The sequence below is a fragment of the Acomys russatus genome, chromosome X (assembly GCF_903995435.1).
Source record: "Acomys russatus chromosome X, mAcoRus1.1, whole genome shotgun sequence".
Taxonomy (NCBI): Eukaryota; Metazoa; Chordata; class Mammalia; order Rodentia; family Muridae; genus Acomys; species Acomys russatus.
The window spans coordinates 34,597,269-34,623,575 of record NC_067169.1 but is presented as its reverse complement, the minus strand read 5'-3'; the positions used below and the strand labels follow the sequence as shown (position 1 = coordinate 34,623,575).

The window sequence follows — 26,307 nt, the reverse complement described above, 5'->3', positions numbered from 1 at the left end:
CTAGAATGGCGAAGCATGAAAGAAGGATAGAAGGATAGACTTGAGTCTCTCTCTCTCTCTCTCTCTCTCTCTCTCTCTCTCTCTCTCTCTCTCTCTTTCTCATATTTTCTTATTGAAGATGAAGTTAATAAAATTGCATCCTGGTCTTCTATTTTTCACTTTATTCTCTGATATTTGTCTTGTGATGTGGTTACCAATTTAGAGCTGGAGATTAATTTCACAGATAGCTCCAGGGACAGATGTTTTATGTATCAAACATGCAAGAGATTGGCTATGAAGTTCAACTGCAAGCTAATTTCAGTATGCATATGATCAGGCCACTGCATGAGAGGCAACTGGTCTGAAGTTGGTTTCACAAAATCAGTGAGTGACTTCTTGGCAGAATTGAGATTGCACCCTGAATCCGAATGGGGGTATGTAAATGCTATGAATTAAGAATATACATCTAATAGGGACTTCTTCACTATAGCGAATTCACCCAAAGCACCAAAAAGTGAATACCAAATACAAGAGAGAACAATGCTTGAGTCATACTATCAGAGGTGTTTAGAAGAAAAGGCTATTGACTTCAAATGAGAATTTGTACACTAATCATTAGAACTTTATGGTTGATAGCTACATGAAGAAAAGCAGCCAAAAGTTAAATTTTTAAATTTTGTTTTTTCAAGACAGAGTTCCTCTTTGTAGCCTTATCTTTCCTGGATTTGCTTTGTAGACCAGGCTCCAATCTTACATAGATCCACCTGCTTCTGCCTCCCCAAGTGCTGGGATTACAGGCAAACAACATTGTGCCCAGCTGAGATCTAATCTTAAAGGAAAGAGATAAACACCAAGGTACACAAGTAAGTTCACCAAACAGAGTCCTTAAATATTGAAACATTTTGTACCCATGGCTATGTATGTATGTACCTACATATATGTACCTGTATATTGTATACATTATTATCTATTCTCCCAGCTAAAAAGGCTGATGGTGACCCAAACAACACAACAACAAGGAATGAAAAATAGAGATTCTATTTTTTTGAACTTTAAATCTATTATAAAATTTATAACAAACTGTGGTTTTTATCTGGGAGTGCTGTATAATTACTTTCAAGTAGTTTTACTTATATCTGCTCATTGACTGAACTTTCACAAAACATAGAATAATTTATGAAAATCACTTAGATATGCAGTAAATTATTAGAGAATGAATTAGCAAATGAGATGCATTAGCTTATTGCCATAGTGGTGAAGGCCTATAATACCTGCAAAGAAGAGAGTAAAGAATTAGAATTACAAGTTGAGAGCTGACTTGCATCAACACTAAAAACAAACAAGAGTATTAATTCTTCTGGTTTCCTTAAAGTGTTTGTTACAGAAGTTTTTGTTTTCTATAGACAAACGGAAGTTGTGATCGATTAACTCTTACAGCTTGAACTTCTAATATATGAATCATATACTTTCTTGGCACAGTGAAACACATAGGTAAATTAAATATTTTCATGCAAGATCAATAAAGACAAGTATAACTCCTTTCTAATAGAGCAACACCGCATCAAATCCAGCATCATGACATGAAGTGGAGAAGAAATGTAACTGGGCAAAAGTACTTATCAGAGACAAACTTAGGGAGTTTGATGAATTATACAGATAGTATCAAGAAGATCTTATAATTCTAATACATTTTACTCCACTCAACCAATTGGGATATTTGAAAGACATTTGTCCATAATTTGCTAGAAGTGAAAGCAAAGATTCAAAAAATAAGATATTGTCCACAAACTGTTTGACAATATATTTTCATCAAATTTATATTATTTAGCCACCATAGACAGTATACTTGACTTTGTAAGGATCCACACTAACTTAAGCATCTATGTATTGAACAAATATTTCAAGCTTGCATTGTTTATTTTAATACAAAGATAGTCTAAAATGATTAATGACATTTTGGCTTTATGACTTCAGAAGACTTTTAAGATTATAAGGGTCGTTGTAGTTATGACACTTTTAAGGTTAAGGTTGGAAAAAAAGTAAATGAAATTTAAATGATATGCAAGCCAACCAAAATTCCCACGTAGATGGAGTAGATGATCTCCAGGCCTCATCCTTACTGAGGAGCTTTTGTCATTGGATACTTGTTCGTGGAAGAAGAATCCTATCCTTTTTTGTTTTTCTTTTTGTATGTAACAGCTGGTCAGTGAAAGGACCTTGAAGTCATCCCAAGACACTCCAAGGCAAACTCTCAGCACAAAGGATATTTATTTGCCCCAGAAGGAAAAAGGGCAGGGAATAAGAGACAAAGATTGGAGATAAAGGATGAAGGAGAAGGAAAAAGAAAGAAGGGAGTTGGAGAAGGGATATTTGCTGCAGAGATACAGAGGACTGCCTCTGGAGAGAGAGGGGACAGTAGTGGCCTGTACACAAATGGCAGTTTGTAAAGCAAAAAGGGGGAACCCTGTGTTAGGATGAATTGGTTTCTTTTGAGTAGACATGTTATTATGGTAGCTAAGAGGGGAGGTTGATTGTTGGACGTCAATACTTCAATAGCTTGACCTTGGTAGTTAGTCTTAGGAGAAGGAAGTGGCCAAATAAGGAAATGGACCATGGTGGCTAGCATTAGGCATGCAATCTAATGGTTTAGTGGGGTCGAGGAAATGAAGGAGAAGGGTAAAGGACAAAACTGTTGGGCAACCTATTTGCCATTTTTGGACCCATGTTTGCCATGCTTTGGCCTATTATAACCCTTCAGAAGGTTTTGTCATACAGAAATAACTCAGGTAGAGCTGCATATCCAAAGCTTGTCCCATCCTGAGGTGGGAATCACAGAAGATGAGAACTGGAGTAGGCAGCTCAACAGGTTATTTCCACGTCATTTCCCAGTTGGTCTAAACCTCTCCCAGGCAGCTCATTTGGTTACTGCTTCATGCAGGGAGCTGGTCTGGTCTCAAGAGTCTTTTTTGCACTAAGCTTTTCTGAGAGTGACACTCAGAAGTGTATTGTTTACTCTTCGGAGGAATGGACTTAATGAATCTGGTCTGTTTCAAGGACTTCCTGGCGCTAATTTGAGGTGGTTTGTTTTTGTTTTGTTTTGTTTTTAACTTTCTTTCTTGTTTAAGGAGCTCTCCTGCAGGATGGAATGTTTTAATCTTGGGGAGAACTGCTACACAACAGCAGTGCCAACTGGATGCATTAGATTAAAAAAAAAAAAAACAAAAAACAAAAAAACCAAAACTTTAAAAAGAGGAGGCAGCAGCCCCGATGCGTCAGAGCAAAGATGGCCGCCTCCATGGCCCACTGTGCCTGCACAAAGAACACAGAACACAGAACCGGAACACAGAACCGGCCTGTGTTCTGAAGAAAACACAACGGTGGCCATGGACTTGGCGTCTCCCTTACTCTCAAAGAAGATACTGCCTGTCTCTGGGGCCCCAGAGCAGGTGGCAAGTCAGCTGAGCAGCAAAATGGCCGCAGAGGTTACTCAAAGCAGCGAACAGGAGCTGCCAGACCTCAAGGCACAGAGTCTGACCACCTGTGAAGTCTACAGTGCCTGCTTTGAGACAGAAAAGGGCCTGTCCAGCCACGAATGTTCACAGCAGCAGCAGCTGGGGGTGGCAGAGTCAAAAAGCCATGGTGATCCTGTCGACCTGCTCTGCGAGCTGGAGAGGCAGAAGGGCCCGCCTGATGCTCCGCTTGGGCTGCCCCCTAGCCCGACCAACAACTCCAACTCACCAAAGGAGTGGGTTGCTGGGGCTGCCAGCCCTGGCCTACTCACCCCGGACGAACCTATGGATGGGCCTCCTGTCAAAAAAGCGTTCAAGTCAACTTGTGGCTCCTCAGCCGAGGGCCTGGCCCACCCTTCCACCTCTCCTCTCCTCAAGAAGACCCCACTGACTCTGGCAGGATCGCCTCCAACCAGGAATCCTGAGAAGAGCCCCCAGCTGTCCCTGAGTCCCCTGCAGACTTCACCACAGGCACAATGGCCCCAGTCTGAGGACAAGGGGCCTCAGGATCTCACGTTAGATAGTGACAGGGGCAGAGAGCTGTACTGCCAGCTGTGTGGTTCCTGCTTTGAGACCCGCAACAGCCTGTCCATTCACGCCCGTGCCCACCTGCGCCTGTTGGGCATCAGCAACATGGACGCCAAGGGATCCCACATAGACATGCTCCATAGGCTTATAAGGAGGGAGCGCCTCCAGATCTGCCACAGACCTGGGCACGGGGCGCTGGGCCAGCTGGGGTGTCCTTCTTCTCCCTCCACAGCCCTGTCCAGGCTCCCTACCCCTCCGCCGACGAAGAGGGTCAAGCTGAAGTCCTTGGGTATGGCCAGCCCCTCGGTGAAGCAGAACCTCTCGCCCGCTGGCACTTTCCAGGCCTCTGATGTGGAGCCATCTACCCTCGACCTCTCTACAGGCCCAGAGAGAACAAGAGATATCCTCTGCGAATTCTGTGGTGAGTTTTTTGATAACAGAAAGGGCCTGTCCAGCCACGCATGTTCACATCCAGAGCAGCTGGGAGTGTCTGAGTCAGAAAGCAGTGGTAATCCCATCGACCACCTCTATGAGCTTGTGAGGCAGATTGGTCTGCCTGATCCTCCCCTTGGGCTGCCCCCTAGCCCGACCAAGATCTCCAACTCACCAAAGGAGTTAGTTGCTGGGACTGCCAGCCCTGACCTACTCAACCTAGGCAAACCTATGGATACCTCTCCTGTCAAAAAATCATTTAAGTCAACTCATGGCTCCTCAGCCAAGGGCTTGGCTCATCCATACAGTTTTCCCCTCCTCAAGAGGGCCACACTGAATCTGGCAGGATCACCTACACCCAAGAATCCTGAGAACAAGGGCCCCCAGCTGTCCCTGAGTCCCCTGCCTACTTCCCCACATGCACAATGGTCCCAGTCTGAAAACAAGGGGACTCAGTATCACACTTACGATAGTGACAGGGGCAGAGAGCTGTACTGCCAGCTGTGTGGTGCCTGGTTTGAGACCAGGAAGGGCCTGTTGATTCACACCCGTGCCCACCTGCGCAACCTGGGCGTCAGCAACCCAGATACAAAGGGATCACCAATAGACATGCTCCAAGGGCTTTTGGAGAGGGAAGGCATCCAGACCTGCGTCCAACCTGGCCAGGGAACCCTGGGCCAGCTGGAGTGGACTCCTACTACCTCCACAGCTCTCTTCTTACTCCCTACATCACCGCCTGCCAAGAAGGCCAAGCTGAAGGGCTCAAGTATGGCCAGCCCCTGGAGGAAGCAGGACCTCTTGGCCGCTGGCACTTTCTGGGCCTCTGAGAAGGAGCCACCTTCTCTCAATCTCTCTTCAGGCACAGAGTCAACAAGAAATATCCGCTGCGAATTCTGTGGTGAGTTTTGTGAGAACCTAAAGGGCCTGTCCAGCCACGCTCGCTCCCACCTGCGCCTGATGGGTGTGACTGAGTGGTATGTGAATGGCTCACCCATTGACACACTGCAGGAGATGCTGAAGAGAGGGACCCAATCCAGGCCTGGTGGACACCGCCACCCACCAGGGCCTAACAAAAAAGCCCTAGCCAAGGTAGTGGGCAGTGAAGCTCCTGGCAGGTCACTAGAAGCCCATAGTACCTCGGATCTTCACATTGCACCCTTGGCCAAGAAGTTGTCACCACCACCAGGCAGTCCCCTGGGCCACTCACCGACTGCGTCTCCTCCTCTCACAGCCCAGAAAATGTTCTCAGGCCTTGCTATGCCCTCCCTGCACAAGAAACTGAAGCCTGAACAAATGAGAGAGAAGATCAAGCAGGAAACACTGCCAGGGGCCCTTCATGGGGAGCCTCACCCATCTAAGGGTACACCTCAAGAAGATATGGCCCCATTGAACCTGTCATCCCGGGCAGAGCCAGTGCCTGACATCCGATGTGAGTTCTGTGGTCAGTCCTTCAAGAACCACATAGGCCTGTCTAACCATGCACGCTCCCACCTGCGCCAGATGGGTGTGACCCAGTGGTCTGTCAATGGCTCGCCCATTGACACACTTCGGGAGATCCTAAAGATGTCCAAGCCGTGCCTCATCGAGAAGGAGCCTCCAGCTGGAGATCTAGCTCCTTCCGTCACTGAAGATGGCTCCCCCACAGCAGCTGCTGGGGCTATGCATTCTGCACTGCCTCTGTCACCCTTGGCTAGCCATCCAGGAACACCAGGAGCTGGACCAACCCAGGTTCCCCTGGAGCTCAGCCTGTTGTCGCCCATCACAGGGGCTAAGCCTTCAGCTACCAGCTACCTGGGCCCAGTGGCGACCAAGCGGCCCCACCAGGAAGACGGCTTCCTCCCAGCAGAGGTCAAGGCCAACACCAACATCCAGACTGAACTGCCCTTCAAGGCAAAGACTCTCCATGAGAAGACCTCCACCAAGGCCTGCTGTGAGCTCTGTGGCCATCATTTTGAAAACCGCAAAGCCCTAGCCAGCCACGCAAGGGCGCACCTGCGGCAGTTCGGTGTGACAGAGTGGAGTGTCAAAGGCTCTCCCATCGAGACGCTGAGTGAGTGGATCAAACACTGGCCCCAGAAAGTGGACACCTACCGAAGCTACGTCCAGGCTGGCTGCCTCTTTACCAAGAAGGTCCGAAGCACTGGCCGTGGCCATGACAATGACAAGCAGCCTCCCTTGGGGCTGGCACCTGAGGCCCTGTCCCTGGTTGGCCGAAGTTCTGGAGATGAACCAGGGCTTGAAACTGGCAGGGCAGCTAACAGTGGTGAACGGCCTCTGGCAACTAGCCCACCTGAGACTGTAACGCCTGAAGAACATGAGGTGAAGGATATCAACAAATTTGAACACCAACAAGCCCACCCCTCAGATGCTTCAGCAGCTCGGGGTGGTGAGGAGGCCAGTGACCGGCAACAGAAGCTGGAAGAGGTTCGGAGACCGCGACGCCGACGCAGACGCCGGTTCAGGCTAGGCCCCTCCCGGGTGCGTCCCTCCTACCAGTCACCACTGGTCAAGATTGTGGGCAAGATCTGCATCCTCAAGTGCAGGTTCTGTGAAATGAAATTCCGTGGCCCATTCTCCATCCAAGAAGAGTGGGTGCTGCATTTACAGCAGCACATTCTGGAGAAGAACTTCTCCAAAGCAGACCCTCTGCCTAAGGAGGCCCAGGCCCCAGAGGCACAGGCAGCAGCTGTAGAGGCACCCTAATATACAAGCATTTCTGATCCCCTTTTATGCCACCTGTCTTCTTCCACTTTTCCTCTGTATTCCCCCCCCCCCCCTTTCTTTTCTGTTTCCAAAGGAGGAAGCCAGAACCTCAAACCGGTGCCCCTTGGGGGCCAGGCACACGACAACCTGGGCACCGAAAGCCAGCTAGCCACTCCACCCGCAGTCTGAGGACTCTGAGGCCACAAGGATATCCTCCTGGAGGCCACCTGGTTGTTCCAGCAGGGGCATTAGCCAGGCCCTTGGTGGTAGCCAATCTGCTCGAAGTAAAGAACAACACTTCCCTGTGTCTAGCAGCCAGGCAGGGCTATGTCTGCTATCTGTGACCATTTGCAAAAATCCCAAAGACCCCTGTTCCTTTTGCCCCCACCAATATCTATTCTCACTCAAACACAGGCAAACATACACAGATGCACCTCTTGAGACCTGGGATCTGCCCTAGCCCCCTCAGTTCCCAAATCAAATGATTGCATCAGGCCATGGTGCTTGCTCAGGGGAATCCATGCCCTCTCTGCTAAGACTCTAGGGTCTGGGAGCCCCCACTGAGCTCACAATGCCAAGGAAATTCTTGTTGGCTTCCCACCTCCCAAAAAGGAAGCTTTCTTGTTGGAAGAGCTCAAAGCTGACAGCTGCCTCCTGCTTCAGGACCTGGAGGGTAGAGTGAGCTGTAAGACTCTCTTCTCCCACCCCTGCCACCCTTCCCCCTTTTCACTGTTTCTATCTATGTATAGCTCCCTAGATCTTTCACTTTTTTTTACAAAAGAAAAAATGCGTTTTGTGACGAGAATAAAGAACGTGAATCCTTTTATTTTGCAATCCTGGTCCAGCTAGATACCTGGATCTAACTGACTTTTCAATCTTTTTCTGTGTCCACCTTTGGATTATCAAGGTACCTAGAAATATATAAATTAGATTAAATTTCTCTCTGGAAACACGCAGCCCCCCCCAAAAAAATGTCCCCAAGATATTAAAAAACTAGAAATGAACTACTGGCCTTTTGATCTGAACAGAATTTTCAAGAGAAGAAATGAATATGGATGAACAATTTCATTACTAACATTTAAGAAAATGCAAAGAAAATAAGTTTGAGGTTTCATCTTATTCCAGTTACAGTAGCACTAGGAAACAGAGGACCTAACAAAAATTCTGAAGATGAGGGAGGGGAAATGGAGCCTGCTGATTACAAACTGGCTTAGCAACTCTAGAGCAGTGTGTAGAGCTGCTCAGAAGGTAAAAATAAATCGTCCATATGCAAATCCTTGTGATGGTTCTTATTCGTTTTATTACTTCTACAAGTACACTAATTTAAGCAAACATATCTAAGGATAGAAAGCTAGCATCCACACATAAGATAAGAAGATAAAGCCTGAAGCATTTTTCTCTGGTCCCTGGTTACTACACTCTGAAATTTTCCAGCTCCATTCATTTACATGAAAGTATGTATGTATGTATGTATGTATGCATGTATGTATGTATTATATACACACACACATATATATCAGCTAAATAAAATTAGATTGAGTATATGTACTACATTTTCATTATCCATTCACCATTTGATGAAAATCAATCAATGCCGTTTCAATTTCCTTGATCTTGTGAATAGAGCCACAGTGAAAATGGATGAGGAAACATCTCTATAGTAGGACTTAAACCTTTGGGTATATGCCAAGAAGTGGAATGGTGGAGTCATACGGTTGTTCAATTTCTAGATTTATGTTCACATTAATTTCTATAGTGGCTGCATATATTTTTACTCAATATAGGGAATAAGTTCTCATATGCCTTCATATCTACACTAGCTGATAAACTACTCACGGCATGCAAACAGGAACTGTCAGACCTCAAGGCCCAGAGCCTGACCACCTGTAAGGTTTGCGGTGTCTGCCTGAGACAGAAAAGGGCCTGTCCAGCCATGCATGTTTACACCTGCCGCAGCTGGGGGTGGCAGAGTCAGAAAGCGGTGGTGATCCCATCGACCTCCTCTATGAGCTGGTGAGGCAGAAGGATCTGCCTGATGCTCCCCTTGGGCTGCCCCCTAGCCTGACCAACAACTCCAACTCACCAAAGGAGTTGGTTGCTGGGACTGCCAGGCCTGCTCTAATCACCCAGGCCTAACCCATGGATGTCCCGCCTGTCAAAAAAGCACTCAAGTCAACTTGTGGCTCCTCAGCCAAGGGCCAGGCCCATCCATACAGCTCTCCCCTCCTCATGAAGGCCCCACTGACTTGGGCAGGATCCCCTACAAACAAGAATCCTGAGAACAAGAGCCCCCAGCTGTCCCTGAGTCCCCTGCCTACTTCCTTACAGGCACAAAGGCCCCAGTCTGAGGACAAGGGGACTCAGTATCACACTTTCGATAGTGACGGGGGCAGAGAGCTGTACTGCCAGCTGCGTGGTGCCTGGTTTGAGACCAGGAAGGGCTGTTCACTCACGCCCGTGACCACCTGGGCGTCAGCAACCTGGATGCCAAGGGATCGCCCATAGTCATGCTCCATGGCCTTTTTGGGAGGAAGGGCATCCAGACCAGCCTCCAACCTGGGCAGGGATCCCTGGGCTAGCTGGGGTGGACTCCTGCCTTCACAGCTCTCTCCTTACTCCCTACATCACCGCCTGCCAAGAAGGCCAAGCTGAAGGGCTCAAGTATGTCCAGCCCCTGGGGGAAGCAAGACCTCTTGGCCGCTGGCACTTTCTGGGCATCTGAGGAGGAGCCACTTCCTCTCAATCTCTCTTCAGGCACAGAGTCAACAAGACATCTGCTCTGAATGCTATGGTGAGTTTTGTGAGAACCTAAAGGGCCTGTCCAGCCACGCTCGCTCCCACCTGCGCCTGATGGGTGTGACTGAGTGGTATGTGAATGGCTCACCCATTGACACACTGCAGGAGATGCTGAAGAGAGGGACCCAATCCAGGCCAGATTGACACCTCTCCCCAACAGGGCATAACCTAAAAGCTTTGGCCAAAGTAGTAGACATTGGAGGTTCTGTCAGCTCACTAGAAGCCCATAGTCCCTCGGATCTTCACATTGCACTATTGGCCTAGAAGTTGCCACCACTACCAGGCAGTCCCCTGGGCCACTTACCGACTGCTTATCCTCCTCTCACAGCCCAGAAAATGTTCTCAGGCCTTGCTATGCCCTCCCTGCACAAGAAACTGAAGCCTGAACAAATGAGAGAGAAGATCAAGCAGGAAACACTGCCAGGGGCCCTTCATGAGGATCCTCATCCATCTGAGGGTCCCTGGGTGCACCTCGATAAGATATGGCCCCATTGAACCTGTCATCCCGGGCAGAGCCAGTGCCTGACATCCGATGTGAGTTCTGTGGTCAGTTCCTCCAGAACCACACAGGCCTGTCTAACCATGCACGCTCCCATCTACACCAGATGGGTGTGACCGAGTGGTCTGTCAATGGCTCGCCCATTGACACACTTCGGGAGATCCTAAAGATGTCCAAGCCGTGCCTCATCGAGAAGGAGCCTCCAGCTGGAGACCTAGCTCCTTCTGTCACTGAAGATGGCTCCCCCATAGCAGCTGCTGGGGCTATGCATTCTGCACTGCCTCTGTCACCCTTGGCTAGCCATCCAGGAACACCAGGAGCTGGACCAACCCAGGTTCCTCTGGAGCTCAGCCTGTGGTCACCATCACAGGGGCTAAGCCTTTAGCTACCTAGGCACAGTGGCAATGAAGCGGCCCCACCAGGAAGACTGCTTCCTCCCAGCAGAGGTCAAGGCCAAGACCTACATCCAGACTGAACTGCCCTTCAAGGCAAAGACTCTCCATGAGAAATCCTCCACTGAGGCCTGCTGTGAGCTCTGTGGCCATCATTTTGAAAACCGCAAAGCCCTAGCCAGCCACGCAAGGGCTCACCTGCGGCAGTTCGTTGGCCGAAGTTCTTGGGGTGAAACAGGGCTTGAAGCTGGCAGGGCAGCTGACAGTGGTGAACAGCCTCTGGCAACTAGCCCACCTGGGACTATAAAGTCTGAAGAACATGAGGTAAAGCATATCAACAAATTTGAACACCAACAAGCCCACCCCCCGGATGCTTCAGCAGCTCTGGGTGGTGAGGAGGCCAATGACCTCCAACAGAAGCTGGAAGAGGTTCGGAGACCGCGAAGCCAACGCAGACGCCGGTTCAGGCTAGGCCCCTCCCGGGTGCGTCCCTCCTACCAGTCACCACTGGTCAAGATTATGGGCAAGATCTGCATCCTCAAGTGCAGGTTCTGTGAAATGAAATTCCGTGGCCCATTCTCCATCCAAGAAGAGTGGGTGCTGCATTTACAGCAGCACATTCTGGAGAAGAACTTCTCCAAAGCAGACCCTCTGCCTAAGGAGGCCCAGGCCCCAGAGGCACAGGCAGCAGCTGTAGAGGCACCCTAATATACAAGCATTTCTGATCCCCTTTTATGCCACCTGTCCTCTTCCACTTTTCCTCTGTATCCCTCCCCCCTTTCTTTTCTGTTTCCAAAGGAGGAAGCCAGAACCTCAAACCGGTGCCCCTTGGGGGCCAGGCACACGACAACCTGGGCACCGAAAGCCAGCTAGCCACTCCACCCGCAGTCTGAGGACTCTGGGGCCACAGGGGTATCCTCCTGGAGGCCACCTGGTTGGTCTAGCAGGGGCATTAGCCAGGCCCTTGGTGGTAGCCAATCTGCTCGAAGTAAAGAACAACACTTCCCTGTGTCTAGCAACCAGGCAGGGCTATGTCTGCTATCTGTGACCATTTGCAAAAATCCCAAAGACCCCTGTTCCTTTTGCTCCCAAGAATATCTATTCTCACTCAAACACAGGCAAACATACACAGATGCACCTCGTGAGACCTGGGATCTGCCCTAGCCCCCTCAGTTCCCAAATCAAATGATTGCATCAGGTCATGGTGCTTGCTCAGAGGAATCCATGCTCCTTCTGCTAAACCACTAGGGCCTGGGAGCCCCCACTGAGCTCACAATGCCAAGGAAATTCTTGTTGGCTTCCCACCTCCCAAAAAGGAAGCTTTCTTGTTGGAAGAGCTCAAAGCTGACAGCTGCCTCCTGCCCCAGGACCTGGAGGGTAGAGTGAGCTGTAGGACTCTCCTCTCCCACCCCTGCCACCCTTCCCCTTTTTCACTGTTTCTATCTATGTATAGCTCCCTAGATCTTTCACTTTTCTGTAAAAAGAAAAAAATGCTTTTTTTTTTTTTTTTGCAGAGGATAAGGAACATCACTCTTTTTATTTTGCAATTCTGGTCCAGCTAGATACCTGGATCTAACTGACCTTTTAACCTTTTTCAGTGGCCACCCTTTGGAAATGCCTCTTCCCTCCAAAAAAGAAATATCCACAAGATATTAAAAAAACAAGACATAAACTACTGGGTTATGGATCTGAACAGACTTTACAAGAGAAGTAATAAGTATGGTTGAAAATTTTAATCACTAACATTTAAGGAAATGTAAGGCAAATACGTTTTAGATTTCATCTCATTCCAGTTATGGTAGCACTAGTAAACAGAAGACCCAACAAAAATTCTGGAGAGGAGGAAGGGACAATGGCGCCTTCATTTGCTGATTGAAAACTAGTTTAGCAACTCTGGAGCAGTGTGTAGAGTGCTCTGAAGCTAAAATTAATCTTCCACCTGCAAGACCCTGTTATTGTCCTTATTAATTTCTTTACTTCTACAAGTATACTAATTTAAATACTCGTATCCAAATATAGAAAGCTAGCATCTACATATAAGATAATAAGATAAAGCCTGGAGCATTTTTCTCTTGTCCTGGGTTACTACACCCATTTTAAAAATACATATATTTTTTTTTATTAATTTATTCTTCTTACATCTCAATGGTTATCCCATCCCTTCTATCCTCCCATTCCTCCCTCCCTCCCATTTTCCACTTACTCCCCTCCCCTATGAGTGTGCCTGAGGGGAATTCCTCCCCCTTTATATGCTCATGGGGTATCAAGTCTCTTCTTGGTAGCCTGCTATTTTTCCTTTGAGTTCCAAGAGGTCTCCTCTTCCAGGGGACATGGTCAAATATGAGGCATCAGATATGTGTGAAAGTCATACCCCACTCTCCACTCAGTTGTGGAGAATGTCCTGTGCATTGGCTAGATCCGGGTAGGGATTTGAAGTTTACGGCCTGTATTGTCCTTGGCTGGTGCCATAGTTTGAGCGGGACCCCTGGGCCCAGATCTGCCCATCATAATGTTCTTTGGATCTTTTTATTTCCCCATTCTCCCATGCTTCTCTCACCTAAAGTCCCAATAGGATGTCCTCCCCTCTGACCCACTTTCCTGGTGAGTGAAGACTTTCATGGGACAGGACTCTTGGGCTAGTGTCCAGATATAAGTGAGTATATACACTTTGTTTCTTTCTGCTCCTGGGTTAACTAATCTATGATCCTTTCTAGTTCAGTCCATTTGTCCACAAATTTCTGGAATTCATTATTTTTAATAGCTGAGTAGTATTCCATACTGTAAATGTACCACAGTTTCTTTATCCATTCTTCTACTGAGGGACACTTAGGCTGTTTCCAGCTTCTGGCTATTATGAATAAAGCTTCAATAAACATGGTTGAGCAAATGTTCTTTGTGCTGGTGCATCTTTTGGGTATATTCCAAGGAGTGGAATAGCTGGGTCTTGAGGAAGCTTTATTCCCAGTTTTCTGAGATAGCGCCAGATAGATTTCCAAAGTGACTGTACTAGTTTGCATTCCCATCAGCAATGAAGGAGTGTTCCTCTCTCTCCACATCCACACCAGCATGTGATGTCGCTTGAATTTTTGATCTTAGCCATTCTGATGGGTGTAAGATGGAATCTCAGAGTTGTTTTGGTTTGCATTTCCCTGATGACTAAGGAGGTTGAGCATTTCTTTAAGTGTTCTCAGCCTTTTGATACTCCTCTGTTGAGAATTCTCTCTTTAGTTCTGAGCCACATTTCTCAATTGGGTTATTTGGTTTGGTGGTGTTTAATTTCTAGAGTTCATTATATATTTTGGATATTAGGCCTTTGTCAGATGTAGGGTTGGTGAAGATCTTTTCCCAGTCTGTAGGCTGTCGCTTTGTTCTCTTGACAGTGTCTCCTGCCTTATAGAAGCTTCTCAGCCTCATGGGGTCCCATTTATTAATTGTTGACCTTAAGGCATGGGCTGTCGGAGTTCTGTTCAGGAAGTTGTCTCCTGTGCCAATGTGTTCCAGGCTCTTCCCCACTTTTTCTTCTAACTGATTTAGTGTCTCTGATTTTATGTTGAGGTCTTTGATCCACTGGGATTTGAGTTTTGTGCATGGTGACAAATTATGAGTCAAATTGCATTTTTTTTTACACATAGATATCCAGTTAGACCAGCACCATTTGTTGAAGATGCTATCTTTTTTCCATTGAATAGATTTGACTTCTTTGTCAAAAATCAAGTGACCATATGTGTATGGATTCATATCTAGGTGTTCAATTCAATTCCACTGATTAACCAGCCGATTGCTGGGCCAGTACCATGCTGTTTTAATTACTGTTGCTTTATAGTACAGTTTGAGATCAGGTATGGAGATTCCTCCGGAGGATCTTTTATTGTACAAGATTGTTTTAGCTATTCTGGGTTTCTTGTTTTTCCATATGAAGTTCAGAATTGAACTTTCAATATCTTTTAAAAATTGTGTAGGTATTTTGATAGGGATTGCATTGAATCTGTATATTGCTTTTAGTAAGATGGCCATTTTTACTATGTTAATTCTCCCAATCCACGAGCAAGGAAGATCATTCCATCTTGTCGTGTCATCTTTAATCTCTTTCTTCAGCGTTTTGAGTTTTTTCAAACAAGTCCTTTACTTGCTTGGTTAGAGTAACTCCTAATTATTTTGTATTGCTTGTGGCTAATGTGAAGAGTGTAGTTTTCCTAATTTCTTCCTCTGCATGTTTGTCATTTATATATAGGAAGGCTACTGACTTTTTTGAGTTAATTTTGTATCCAGCCTATTTGCTGAAGGTGTTTATCAGCTGTAGTCGTTCTCTGGTGGAATTTTGGTGGTCCCTTATTTCAGCACCCACACTGCAATTACACCGATGTATTGAGCGAGGGACTGTAGGTTGAAGAAGACTTGATACAGCGGGTCATATGTTCTGCGATAATACCATTTAGTAAAGAGGGGCCAAGGCCTTTTATACAGTACAGAGGCAGGTGGAAAAATACAAGCCGATGTAGATGGGAAGTCCCCAGGACAAGAGGAACCATATAACCAAGGTAACCATGGTGCAAAACAGGAACTTGTGGTCAGCTTAGTGAGGCACAATGTTCACAACAGGAAGCTGCCAGGACAGAATAACAATTGCATACTAGCCAGGGCATGGCCCCAGGGGCTGAAGCCTAACAGTTCCTAGCAACTTATGTATACTATCATATCATCTGCAAATAGCGATAATTTGACTTCCTCCTTTCCCATTTAGATCCCCTTAATCTCTTTTTGTTGTCGTCTTGCTCTGGCTAGAACTTCCAGTATTGTATTGAAGAGATATGGAGAGAGTGGTCAGCCTTGCCTTGTTTCAGATTTTAGAGGAATTTCCTTGAGTATCTCACCATTTACTTTGATTTTGGCCATTGGCTTGCTGTATATAGCCTTAATTATGTTCAGGTATGTGTCTTGTATCCCTGATCTCTCCAAAACTTTAAACATGAATGGGTGTTGGATTTCATCAAGTGCTTTCTCTGCATCTAAGAAGATGATCATGTGTTTTTTATTTTCAGTTTGTTTATATGGTGGATTACATTGATTGATTTCCATATATTAAACCATCCCTGCATGCCTGGAATGAAGGCTACCTGGTCATGGTGAATGATATCGTTACTTCACTCTTAATATTACCAGCTCCATCCATTTACATGAAATTATGTGTGTGTGTGTGTATATATATATCAGCTATAAAAGTAGATTGTGTATATGTGCCCCGGCCCTCGGGATTTTCAAAGGGAGACCCTAGGAGGGGGTGCAAGAGCGAAAAAGTACAGGAGACAGGAAGAAATGAGGGCAAGACAGGATTTCTCATCAAGCCCTGTTCATTGTAAAAAAAAATTTTTTACAGAGTTTATATAGGCAGTCTTGGGGGCAAGAACATTTGGGGTAAGCAAGGTTGCTATGAGAACCTAATGGCAGATGTTCTACTATCCATCCTTGGTAGCAGAAACTCCAAGATAAGGGAGTAAGCTCTGAGGGAACACAGCTACAGAAACTAGATAAGCAAGCAGCCTCCCAGGGCCAGGTGGAGTGGTGTGGGCTGACCTCAGCCTGCCTCGTGTCAGGCAGAGGTGTAGAAAATGGAGTCTACAGACAAGGTGGAAATGCTCAATGTTTTAAGCCAAGCGCCACTAAGGGCAGCTCACCACATATATGTACTACATTTTCCTTATCCATTCACCATTTGATGGACATCAATCAATGCTGTTTCAATTTCCTTCATCTTGTGAATAGAGCCACAGTGAAAATGGACAAGGAAACATCTCTATAGTAGGACATAAACCTTGAGGTATATGCCAAGAAGTGGGATGGTGGAGTCATGTGGTTGTTCAATTTCTAGATTTATGTTCGCATAAATTTCTATAGTGGCTGCACATATTTTTACTCAATATAGGGAATAAGTGTTCATATTCTTTTATATCTATACTAGCTGATAAGCTGTCTATTGTAGAAAGTAGAGGTTTGCTACTATGAATATTTTATGTATATCTATTTCTTTATATCCATTAGTAAGCTTTCTATGAAATTACATGCATGGGATTTTGGTGCATATGTGTTTTGTATTATATTGTCTTTTTAGTTAGTTTCTTCTCTTGGTTTTGGAAATGCAAATAAAATTTTATATATATATATATTTGTACTTGCCACACTATTGTGCTTATTCACCATAGATATTTTATTCTGAATTGAAACATTTAGTTCTGCCTTTAAAATATGCAACAATATATTTTACTATATATTGAAGTTGCTGCAAGAAAGCCACTGCATATGAATATGCTCACTTATATTATCATATTTCTTGTACACAACATAAGAATGAACAGGGTTAATATATTTTTGTAGTTAACTATTATCAGAGAAGTGTATTAAGCACTTATTATACATAAGATAGCATAGTTGATTCAAGTGCTACAAAATATTGTTAAAATATTGCCTATGTCATGAAATGTCTTATAATCAGCCCCTTTTTTTTTGTTTGTTTGTTCCTAAGGTGTTTAAAATCCAAAAAACTCTTCTGAAAAAAGATCATTAAGATGTTGTAAACTCTTCAAATTTCTATTGCTTAATATTATTACCTGAATTAGCTCTACCCCTTTTCTACTATCTATGGATTTAGCTTTTGCAGGGTAATTGTGCTATTTATAAAATATGATATACTCATAAGCATACATTTCTGTCATTATTTAACTTAAGAATAAAGGACATGTCTTTAAATATTTACAAACAAACAAGCCAACAAACAAATAAATAAATACAGTCAAGAGCCAGACATTTATGGCAATAGAAGCCTGACCATAAAAAGTTGTCTTAGCCTTCTTAAGAACCTAAAGCACAGCTTCTGCGGTACTCAGTCCAGAATGGTCAGAACATGGTTAATTCCTCACATATTTCCACTCTCTTACAACTTGGGCCGATCAAGTAAGCTTAAAAATGTTCTCTTCCAAGTTACCCACCTCTGACTTTCCCTTATAAAACCCTCAAGTCTGCATGGAACTTTTCTTTCTGCAAGCTACAAAAATTTCCAATTACTTTAAATCTTCTCTTTCAGGTCAAGTGATACTGGCTGATTCATTCACTTTAACAGTCACTGAATAAATATCCTCTGCTTACTCAAATTTCACTTGGTTCTATACTCATCTTGGTATTGCTGAAAGATACACCTTGAAATTTTCTGAAAGACTACTGTTAAAAGGTTTATTTTCAATGCTTTATGTAAAAGACCTGATTTCAATGCTCTGTTTAAAGTTATTTTTTCCCTTATTCTTTGTTTCAATTTTATTCCATAAAGAAGTTTTATAGTAATTTAATGCTACATGATGTAATATCATATTATATTTCTCATTCCAGAGTGTAAATTACTTGAGAAGAGTATAGGTTAATCATTTCTTTGGAGTTCTTATGTCGTTGTTTAAAATTTTTTTAATTTACAAAGCTGGAACTAGATTTTGAAAGAATAAAGGTGAACTAGGAAACCTGACCATATTATCAGGATATATAGTGTTTTTAAACCTCCCAAATTAAGTTGTCATAATTAAATGTCACATTTGGCGTTAGCTGATCATTATCCCAGTTTGGCTGAGATATTCTCTGAATTAAACTTGAATGCTCCACACCTTAAGAAAACGTTTAGTCCACCAGAGTACGTGAGAAAGTCGTATCACACTCTCCACTCAACTGTGGAGAATATTCTGACCATTGGCTAGATCTGGGAGGGGGTTTAAAGTTTACCTCCTGTATTGTCCTTGGCTGGTGCCTTAGTTTGAGCGGGACCCCTGGGCCCAAATCTGCCTATCATATTGTTCTACTTGTAGATTTCTAGGACCCTCTGGATCCTTTTATTTTGCTGTTCTCCCATGCGTCTCTCATTTAGAGTCCCAATAGGATGCCTTCCCCTCTGTCCCAGTTTCCTGGTAAGTGAAGGCTTTCGTGGGACATGCCCCTTGGGCATGTCTAGACTACGCCAGAGAAATTACTCACTCTAATTTACAATAATATATTGAATGATATAAACAGCACATTTTCAGTCATTCAGTGAGGCTAAATTATACAGATCCTCTCTCAGTAAATTCCTACTGAGAAATATAAAGGAACTGGCAATTTTTTACCAACTCAGTATCTTCTTTATTGTGTAATGTTTAGAAAAATCTATAATAGACAAAATCACACACACAAAGATTTTACATGGACTACTTCAGTACAAAATAAAGACTGAACTAAAGTAAGTCCCATAAAACAATAGTGAGAAAAATTTTAACCATGGTGTGAGATACTGGAGAAATGTAGGAATATGGCAGGTAAGCAATTGATGAGTGTGGATATTGTGGAGCAAACAGTTATTTTTGAGTTTCCCATATTTATTTCTATTTTAATTTTTTATTAAGATTAAGACGTTGTGTTTGCCTATTGGTGCTCATCTATGTTAGACATCTTTTTCCTACATAGGACAGTTATTGAGGTACTTTACCACATTTTGGTGTTTATATTAAATACATGGTTACCAGGATATTGAGGAAGAAATGTACTGGGCTGTGAAACTGACAAGAGTTTAGGAGAAAGCTTAGTACATTTTGGGAGGAAAAAGTTCCCTAAAATATACATTCTAAAAGAAGGTAAGAGGCCCAGAGAACAAAATCTGCTTAAAATTGTGATATGTTGAAGAGAATAGTAAGATTGTATTGGTCAGTAAGTAATGTTAAAATTGGCTTGATTTTTTAAAAATTCTGTTCTTAAAAAATAAATGACTCAAATAGCACCCAGTATTGTCTTTTTCGCAAGCTAACACAAGGAAATTTTGATAGTTCATGTTCTACAAGGCGTTCCCTAAGAATTTACTAAGCATGACAAAGTATTTAACAAACCTTGATATTTATAAAGGAATATATATATATAATAACTTTAGGAACTACTCAATATCACCAGAACAAATAACTATCTTCTAAATTTTATTTTTACCATAAAATGACTATATTTTTAAAAGTAAAATTACATAAATTTATTTCTTCCTTATGCGCCCTACAATTTCCCTTGTTTCCTACATCTCTTGTTCCTTCCTGAAATCACGACCTCTATTTTTTGTTTTATATATATATACATATGTAATATACTGATATACAATACACACATATAAATAAGACCTGCTCAGTCCTTTAAGTGATACTTGTATGTATATTGCTATATTATTTCAAGACTGACCACTTAGTGATTTTTGCTTGTTTGTTGTTTTGTTTTATTTTTTGAGGCAGGATTTCTCTGTGTAACTCCCTTGGAACTTATTGACTCTAGACAAGGCTGAGCTAGACCTCAGAGATTTGCCTGCCTCTGCCTCTGGACGACTGGCATTAAAAGTGTTCAAAAAACACTGCATGTTTGATAAGCAGTTAGGAGGCTCATTTTGAGGGAAGATTATTTCTCCCACACTCAGCATTCATTAGTTGCTCATAGTTCTATCTATGGGTAGGGCTCCACAGGGTTTCCTCCTTCCATGATAGTATACCTACTGTTGGCACTATTGTTTTGTCCTTGTTTTATCAGCCATATTATTAAAGGCTCAGAGGTGAGGCTTCACTGTCAAGTCTAGAAGGAGCACTCTCATAGCACATTTTCTTGTCCCCTGGCTCTTGGAGCAACTTTTATAGTACTCCCACTTTATCAAACACTGTACATTGCATTTTTCCAGCAACTACATAGTGATGAATGCTTATTCAGTTCAGATGCTTATATGAGAAAATGAAAATAGTTCATAAAATATGGCAAGAAGTAAGAGTACACTCTTGTTTGGTATTTTGTATCAGGAATTGTAGAATTTTTCCAAAAGTATTTAAATTACTCTGGTGTCAAATAAATTCAGGGAGCCACATTATTACCGACAGTTAAGTGTTACGTTTGGAAAGCATGTGTTCAACTGTGAAGACTGTAAAACTCGGTTGAATCTACTCTATTTATATCTCATTCTTTGTAGTATTTATCAAATATAGAAAAATCCGTATTTCTTGGGAGAATAGATGGAATGCTACTTTACAAATGAACCTATTTTCCGGGCACAGTGGCACATGCCTGTAATCCCAGCACTTGGGAGGCAGAGGCTGGTGGGTCTCTATGATTTCAAGGCAAGCCTGGTTTACAAAGTGAGTCCGGGACAGCCAAGGCTACACAGAGAACCCTTGTATTGAAAAACAAAAAGGAAAAAACAAACCAAAATCAAACCCAAAATATATTTGTTTAACTAGAGTCAAATAAACAAAACTTATATACAAGAAGTTTCATACTGTAAGCCTATCTCCTATGGACACCTAACCCTGGCTAAAGATCATGTTGGAGGTATAATAGCTCATATACAAACTTGTTGTTTGGCAGATGGATATGTTTAGGCTGTATTTGAATAGAAGATGGGCCCGGTCTATATTCAAAGCACAAGAATGTCTCAAATTAGAGATAATAGCAATTGCATATAAATAAACTCGAGGAAGAAACATCCAAAATAATGTTTCTATTGGAACGTAATTACGGCTTGGCATATTGATAGAAGTTTGACAGTGAAATCTTTGATCAAAACAATTTCTTTTCCTTGGTTGAACTTTGTGTGGCTTAGGTAACAAGGTGACTGTACCTTTATACAATGAGTTTGGCAGTGTTATTTCATTTCAATTTTGTGTAATAGTTTGAGGAATATTGGTATTAGCTCTTCTTTGAAAATCTAGTAGAATTCTGTGTTGAATCCCTCTGGTAATGGGTAATGGGTTGGTAGATTTTTTTAATGATTGCTTCTCTTTTCCTAGGAGTTACAGGACTATTTAGATTGTTAACTTGATCTTGATTTAACTTTGGTAAGTGAAATCTATCAGGAAAATCATCCATTTGTTGTAGATTTTCCAATTTTGTGGAATATAGGCATTTGAAGTAAGACCTAATGAGTCTTTGGATTTCCTTAGTGTATGTTGTTATGTATCCGCCTTAATTAATGATTTTGTTAATTTGGATACTGTCTCGATCCCTTTCAGTTAGGGTGGCTAAGGGTTTGTCTATCTTGCTGATTTTTCTCAAAGTACTAGCTCTTAGTTTCATTGATTCATTGTATTGTTCTCGTTTTTTCTAAGTTCATACTTTCAGTCCTGGGTTTATTTCTTGCCTTCTACTCCTCTTAAGCTTGTCTGCTTCTTTTTGTTCAAGGACTTTTAGGTGTGTTATTAAGTTTCTAGTATCAGATCTCTCTAATTTCTTTATGAAGGTACTTAGTGCCATGAACTTCCCTCTTAGCACTGCTTTCATTGTGTCCCATAAGTTTGAGTATGCTCTGCCTTCATTTTCATTGAATTCTAGAAAATCTGACCAGCAAAGCAGATAGTCTAATTGCAGATCTCTACCTCTTCCTCCATTTCTCCAAATCCAATCCCTAACTTTGTACCTTACCTTCTACTGTGACCTGTCCTCATTCTCTGTCTGTATCCACAGGGCCACAGAGATCTTCCTCTCCAGGCATTTTTGCCCTGACTCATTATTTTACCACACTCCCCAAACCTAGGAGACATGTTCTGGGAATATGCAAGCTACTTATGCCTAATAACCAGGCAGCCTAAATGTTTATATGAACCACTACTCCCTTTACTCCATAACCAATCTTCCTGTCTTATCCCTTATCTGTAGCTGACTAACTGCTATATAGACTGCCCTCTCTACTTCTTGTGACATCCCCAGCTGATCAAGCACATCTCCTTTAGGTTTCCTCTTTACTCATCATGTTTCACGGTACCACACTACAGCAAGCATTTCTTGGAAACTCTTAGGCCAACCTGCCAAAGAAGCAAATAAGCCAACTAAAGAGAGGTACATAATCTTCAGATCTTCTTCACACCCAGTCTCTAGTCTTATTACTAGCTCTATGTAGACTCCCTGTTTCAGCCTCTCTTCTTTATTTCTCCCCAATATTTCCAGGGGAAAAAGAGACCCTAATGGAACAACTTGGTTTTCTCTCTCCCATGGACACCTTCTGTTCTTCCCTCAGCTGCTAAAACCTAAAAAGATATTTTACTTAGAAACCACTGTAGACAGACCTATCAGGATGCCACCCCCAAAATTTCCTACGAGGCGACAAACACCATACTCTCCTAAGAACCAGGGAGGGAAACAGAAACCATAACACTCATCCAAAAGAGATAAGAACACGTAGCAGCACCAAGAATTACAATATTCCCAAATACATATGTCAGATGTCTAGATGCTAGATAAAAAACATAATAACATCCAGGAAAATTGGTCTCCACTAGAACCAAGAAGCCCCATTGCAGTAGGCCCTGAATATTGCAAAATAGCTAAAGCACAAAACAAAGACCATAAGACAACATTTCTGAATATACTGGATGACCTTAAAGAGGAAATAAATAAATAATTTAAAAAATATAAGAAGATCTGGAGGCCTGCAACAGGGTAGGCTTCTTGGGAGGATATGACAGTGACTCTAGCTGAAACTCCTAGCAGGGGGGGACATGATGACTTAACTGTTCATGTCCTAGACAGGAAGGAATTCCAGTGGAGGGACACACACACACACACACACACACACACACACACACACACACACTTCAGAAGAACAAAATAACAGCAATCCACTTGCAATGGAGGGGCACACACACACACGTACACACACACCATGACAACAGAATAAATCCACAAATGTTGCTTATTGCTAATCTCTCAGCATCAATGGTCTTAATTCTGTAAAAAAAAGAAGCAAACTAACATAATGGATAGAAAAATCATATCTATCATTCTGCTGCATCCAAGAAACATACCTTTGCACCAGTGATAGACATCACCTCAGGATAAAAGGATAGAAGCCCTCAAACCAGACAAAGACTCATTGTAATAAGCATTTTAAGTAAAGATGTATGGACAAAAGGTTATACTGTGTGACCCACTGTGACTCACTGGAATTTCCATGACATGTTGATGTTTTGTTGTTTTCTCTTTCTGGGGTGAGATTTCAGGGGTGGAATGCAAATATGAAGAGATGGGTAGATGAGTGGGATTGGGGTGCACGGTTTGAAATTCACACAGAATCAATAAAATGCTTTTTTTTTTTTAGGATAGAAAGAGATATCCTAAGTAAATGAATGTTGAAAGCAAGCTGGTCTGGCCATTTCAACATCTTACAAAATAGACTTAAAGCCAAACTTATTCAGAAGAGATGGGGAAGGATGCTACCTACCCATCAAAAAATATTCACTAAGATGACGTTTCAATTCTTAATTGAATACTACTTGTTTGAAAAGGAAATACCACTACAGCTTAAAGCACATATAGACTCTTATACACTGATAGTGGAGACTTTAATACCCCAATCTCAACAATAGGCAGGTCATCCAGACAAAATCTCAACAGAGGAATACTGGACCTAAGTGACAGTATAAACCACATGGATATAGCAGACATTTTCTAAACATTCCATGCAAACAAAAAAGAATATACCTTCTTCTCTGCATATCATGGAACATTCTCCAAAACTGACCACGTACTTGAGCACAATTCAAGTCTTAACAGATACAAAACAATGAAATAACTCCCTGCATCCTCTAAGACCACAATGGAAGAAAACTGAATATTCTCAGCAGTAACAATAGAAAGGCTACAAACTTATGAATATTGAGCAAGTCACCATTGAGTAAAAATGGTTCCGTACAGAAAATAAGAAATTAAAGACTTTGGAGAACTTAATGAAACTTGATACACATCATTCCCAAATGCATAGGATATAATGAAGGTGGGTCGAATGGCAAGTTCATAGTGTTAAGTGCTTACACATACAAATTGGAGTGATCACATATTAGTAACATAACAGCACACCCAGAAGCTCTAAAACAAAAAGAAACAATACTCAAAATGTATAGAATGGTAAAAAAATAATCAAACTCGGAGCTTAAATCAATAAAATTTAAACAACAACAAAAACGACATAAAGAATCAACTGCTGATGAGGATGTTGAGCAAGGGGAAACCTCATCATACATTGCTGATAGCAATGAGAAATTATACAACTACTAGGGAAGAAAAAAACTAATCAGGATATATCAGTAAAAGGAAAATGATAAGACTAATCATTCCTCCTTACTTTACATTTTATTCATTTTCCACTGTTCTCCAGTGGTCTGAAAATTTAAATTTATAATACTTTGTATCTTCCTTACATTAATAAATATATTTTGTTCTTGAATACCAAGTATCTCAGATACATGTCTTTAATTCTGTAAATTTTTGGTACATAAAATTCTTACATACATTCTAGACAAGCTCTATTCCCATTCTTAATACTAGCATTTAACTTGTGATTTATGTACTTCAACTTCTTAAGTTGCTGGGATTACAGGCAATCATCAACTTGCTGTACATTTTTAAAATGTTCCTTCAGAATTATTTATAAATGAAATCATGCATCTTCTATATGTGAAAATACAATCATGTAATTAATAAATCTTGTTGAAACAGATCATATTCTCTCATTTTATACTTGGACACATAGAAACCCTACTTAATTCCACAATATTGGATTATCCATTTATATTCCCTTAGCTGTAAATGTAGTTCAAAATATTTAAAAGTGAACCAGAGACTTCTGCACCAGCATTACTTAATTATGAGTGATAGGAAGCAAACCTAGTTTTTGGTTCTGTGTATCATTATTTCTTTATTAAATGTTTATTAGAGCCAGCTTAAATTTTATCAAATAAATCTGTCCTAGAAAGTAGCATCTTTTAAATCCAATGCACAAATGCTTGAAAAGATGAGATAATTGGTAATTCAGCTTGTTTGACTCTAGTATGATATAAGAGTGAATAGCTTTTTTTCCCTTGATCATTTAAGTTTTTATCAGCAGGGTGTGCTCTGTTAAAGCTAACCTGGTTCAAAGGAATGTAATTTAGAAGTTGCTATTGTTCATGCTTACTAAGGCCAAGACCCCTTAAGCCAGTTGAAAATCTACCAAACTATAAACTGTGACAAATTATGAAAGTTATATACACATATACAGACACCCAGAGAGACACAGGAACACAGACATGCACTCATTCATGTACCTGACCTATAAAAGTATTGAGATGTGAATTCTTCAGCCAATGCTGTGCCGAAAGCACGATCTATGTTTCTATGCAATGACAATTCAAGACAATGGACAAATTCTCTGCATCTAACATAACAGCTAGTGGAGAGAGAGGCAAATAAAATAAAATTGAAGTTAATAAAAGTAACATTTTATTATTGTTAAGAATGAATAGGTGGGTATAGCTTAGATATGAAGCTACAAAGGGATTTTAAAACCCATGAACTAGAGAACCCTAACACTGAACATAAAGTTTTAGAGAACCTCATACTTAGTTTTGATCCAGATGCACACAAGATCCTGCTTGCAATTCCTCCACTAGAGAATCCTTTCCTCCTTGCAGTGGCCGATATTATG

General features: G+C 42.3%; 1 protein-coding gene and 1 pseudogene across 1 annotated transcript; both read left to right on the top strand.

The window, feature by feature from the left end:
• The first annotated feature begins 324 nt into the window (after positions 1–324).
• Positions 325–7,151, top strand: LOC127185208 (protein Wiz-like). The gene is made up of 3 exons (XM_051141767.1): positions 325–413; positions 3,230–4,030; positions 4,922–7,151. Exons 1-3 carry the CDS (start codon positions 325–327, stop codon positions 7,149–7,151), a joined length of 3,120 nt encoding a protein of 1,039 aa, XP_050997724.1.
• A 1,267-nt stretch (positions 7,152–8,418) lies between these two features.
• On the top strand, positions 8,419–11,546 carry LOC127185207 (protein Wiz-like; annotated as a pseudogene).
• Positions 11,547–26,307: the final 14,761 nt, after the last annotated feature.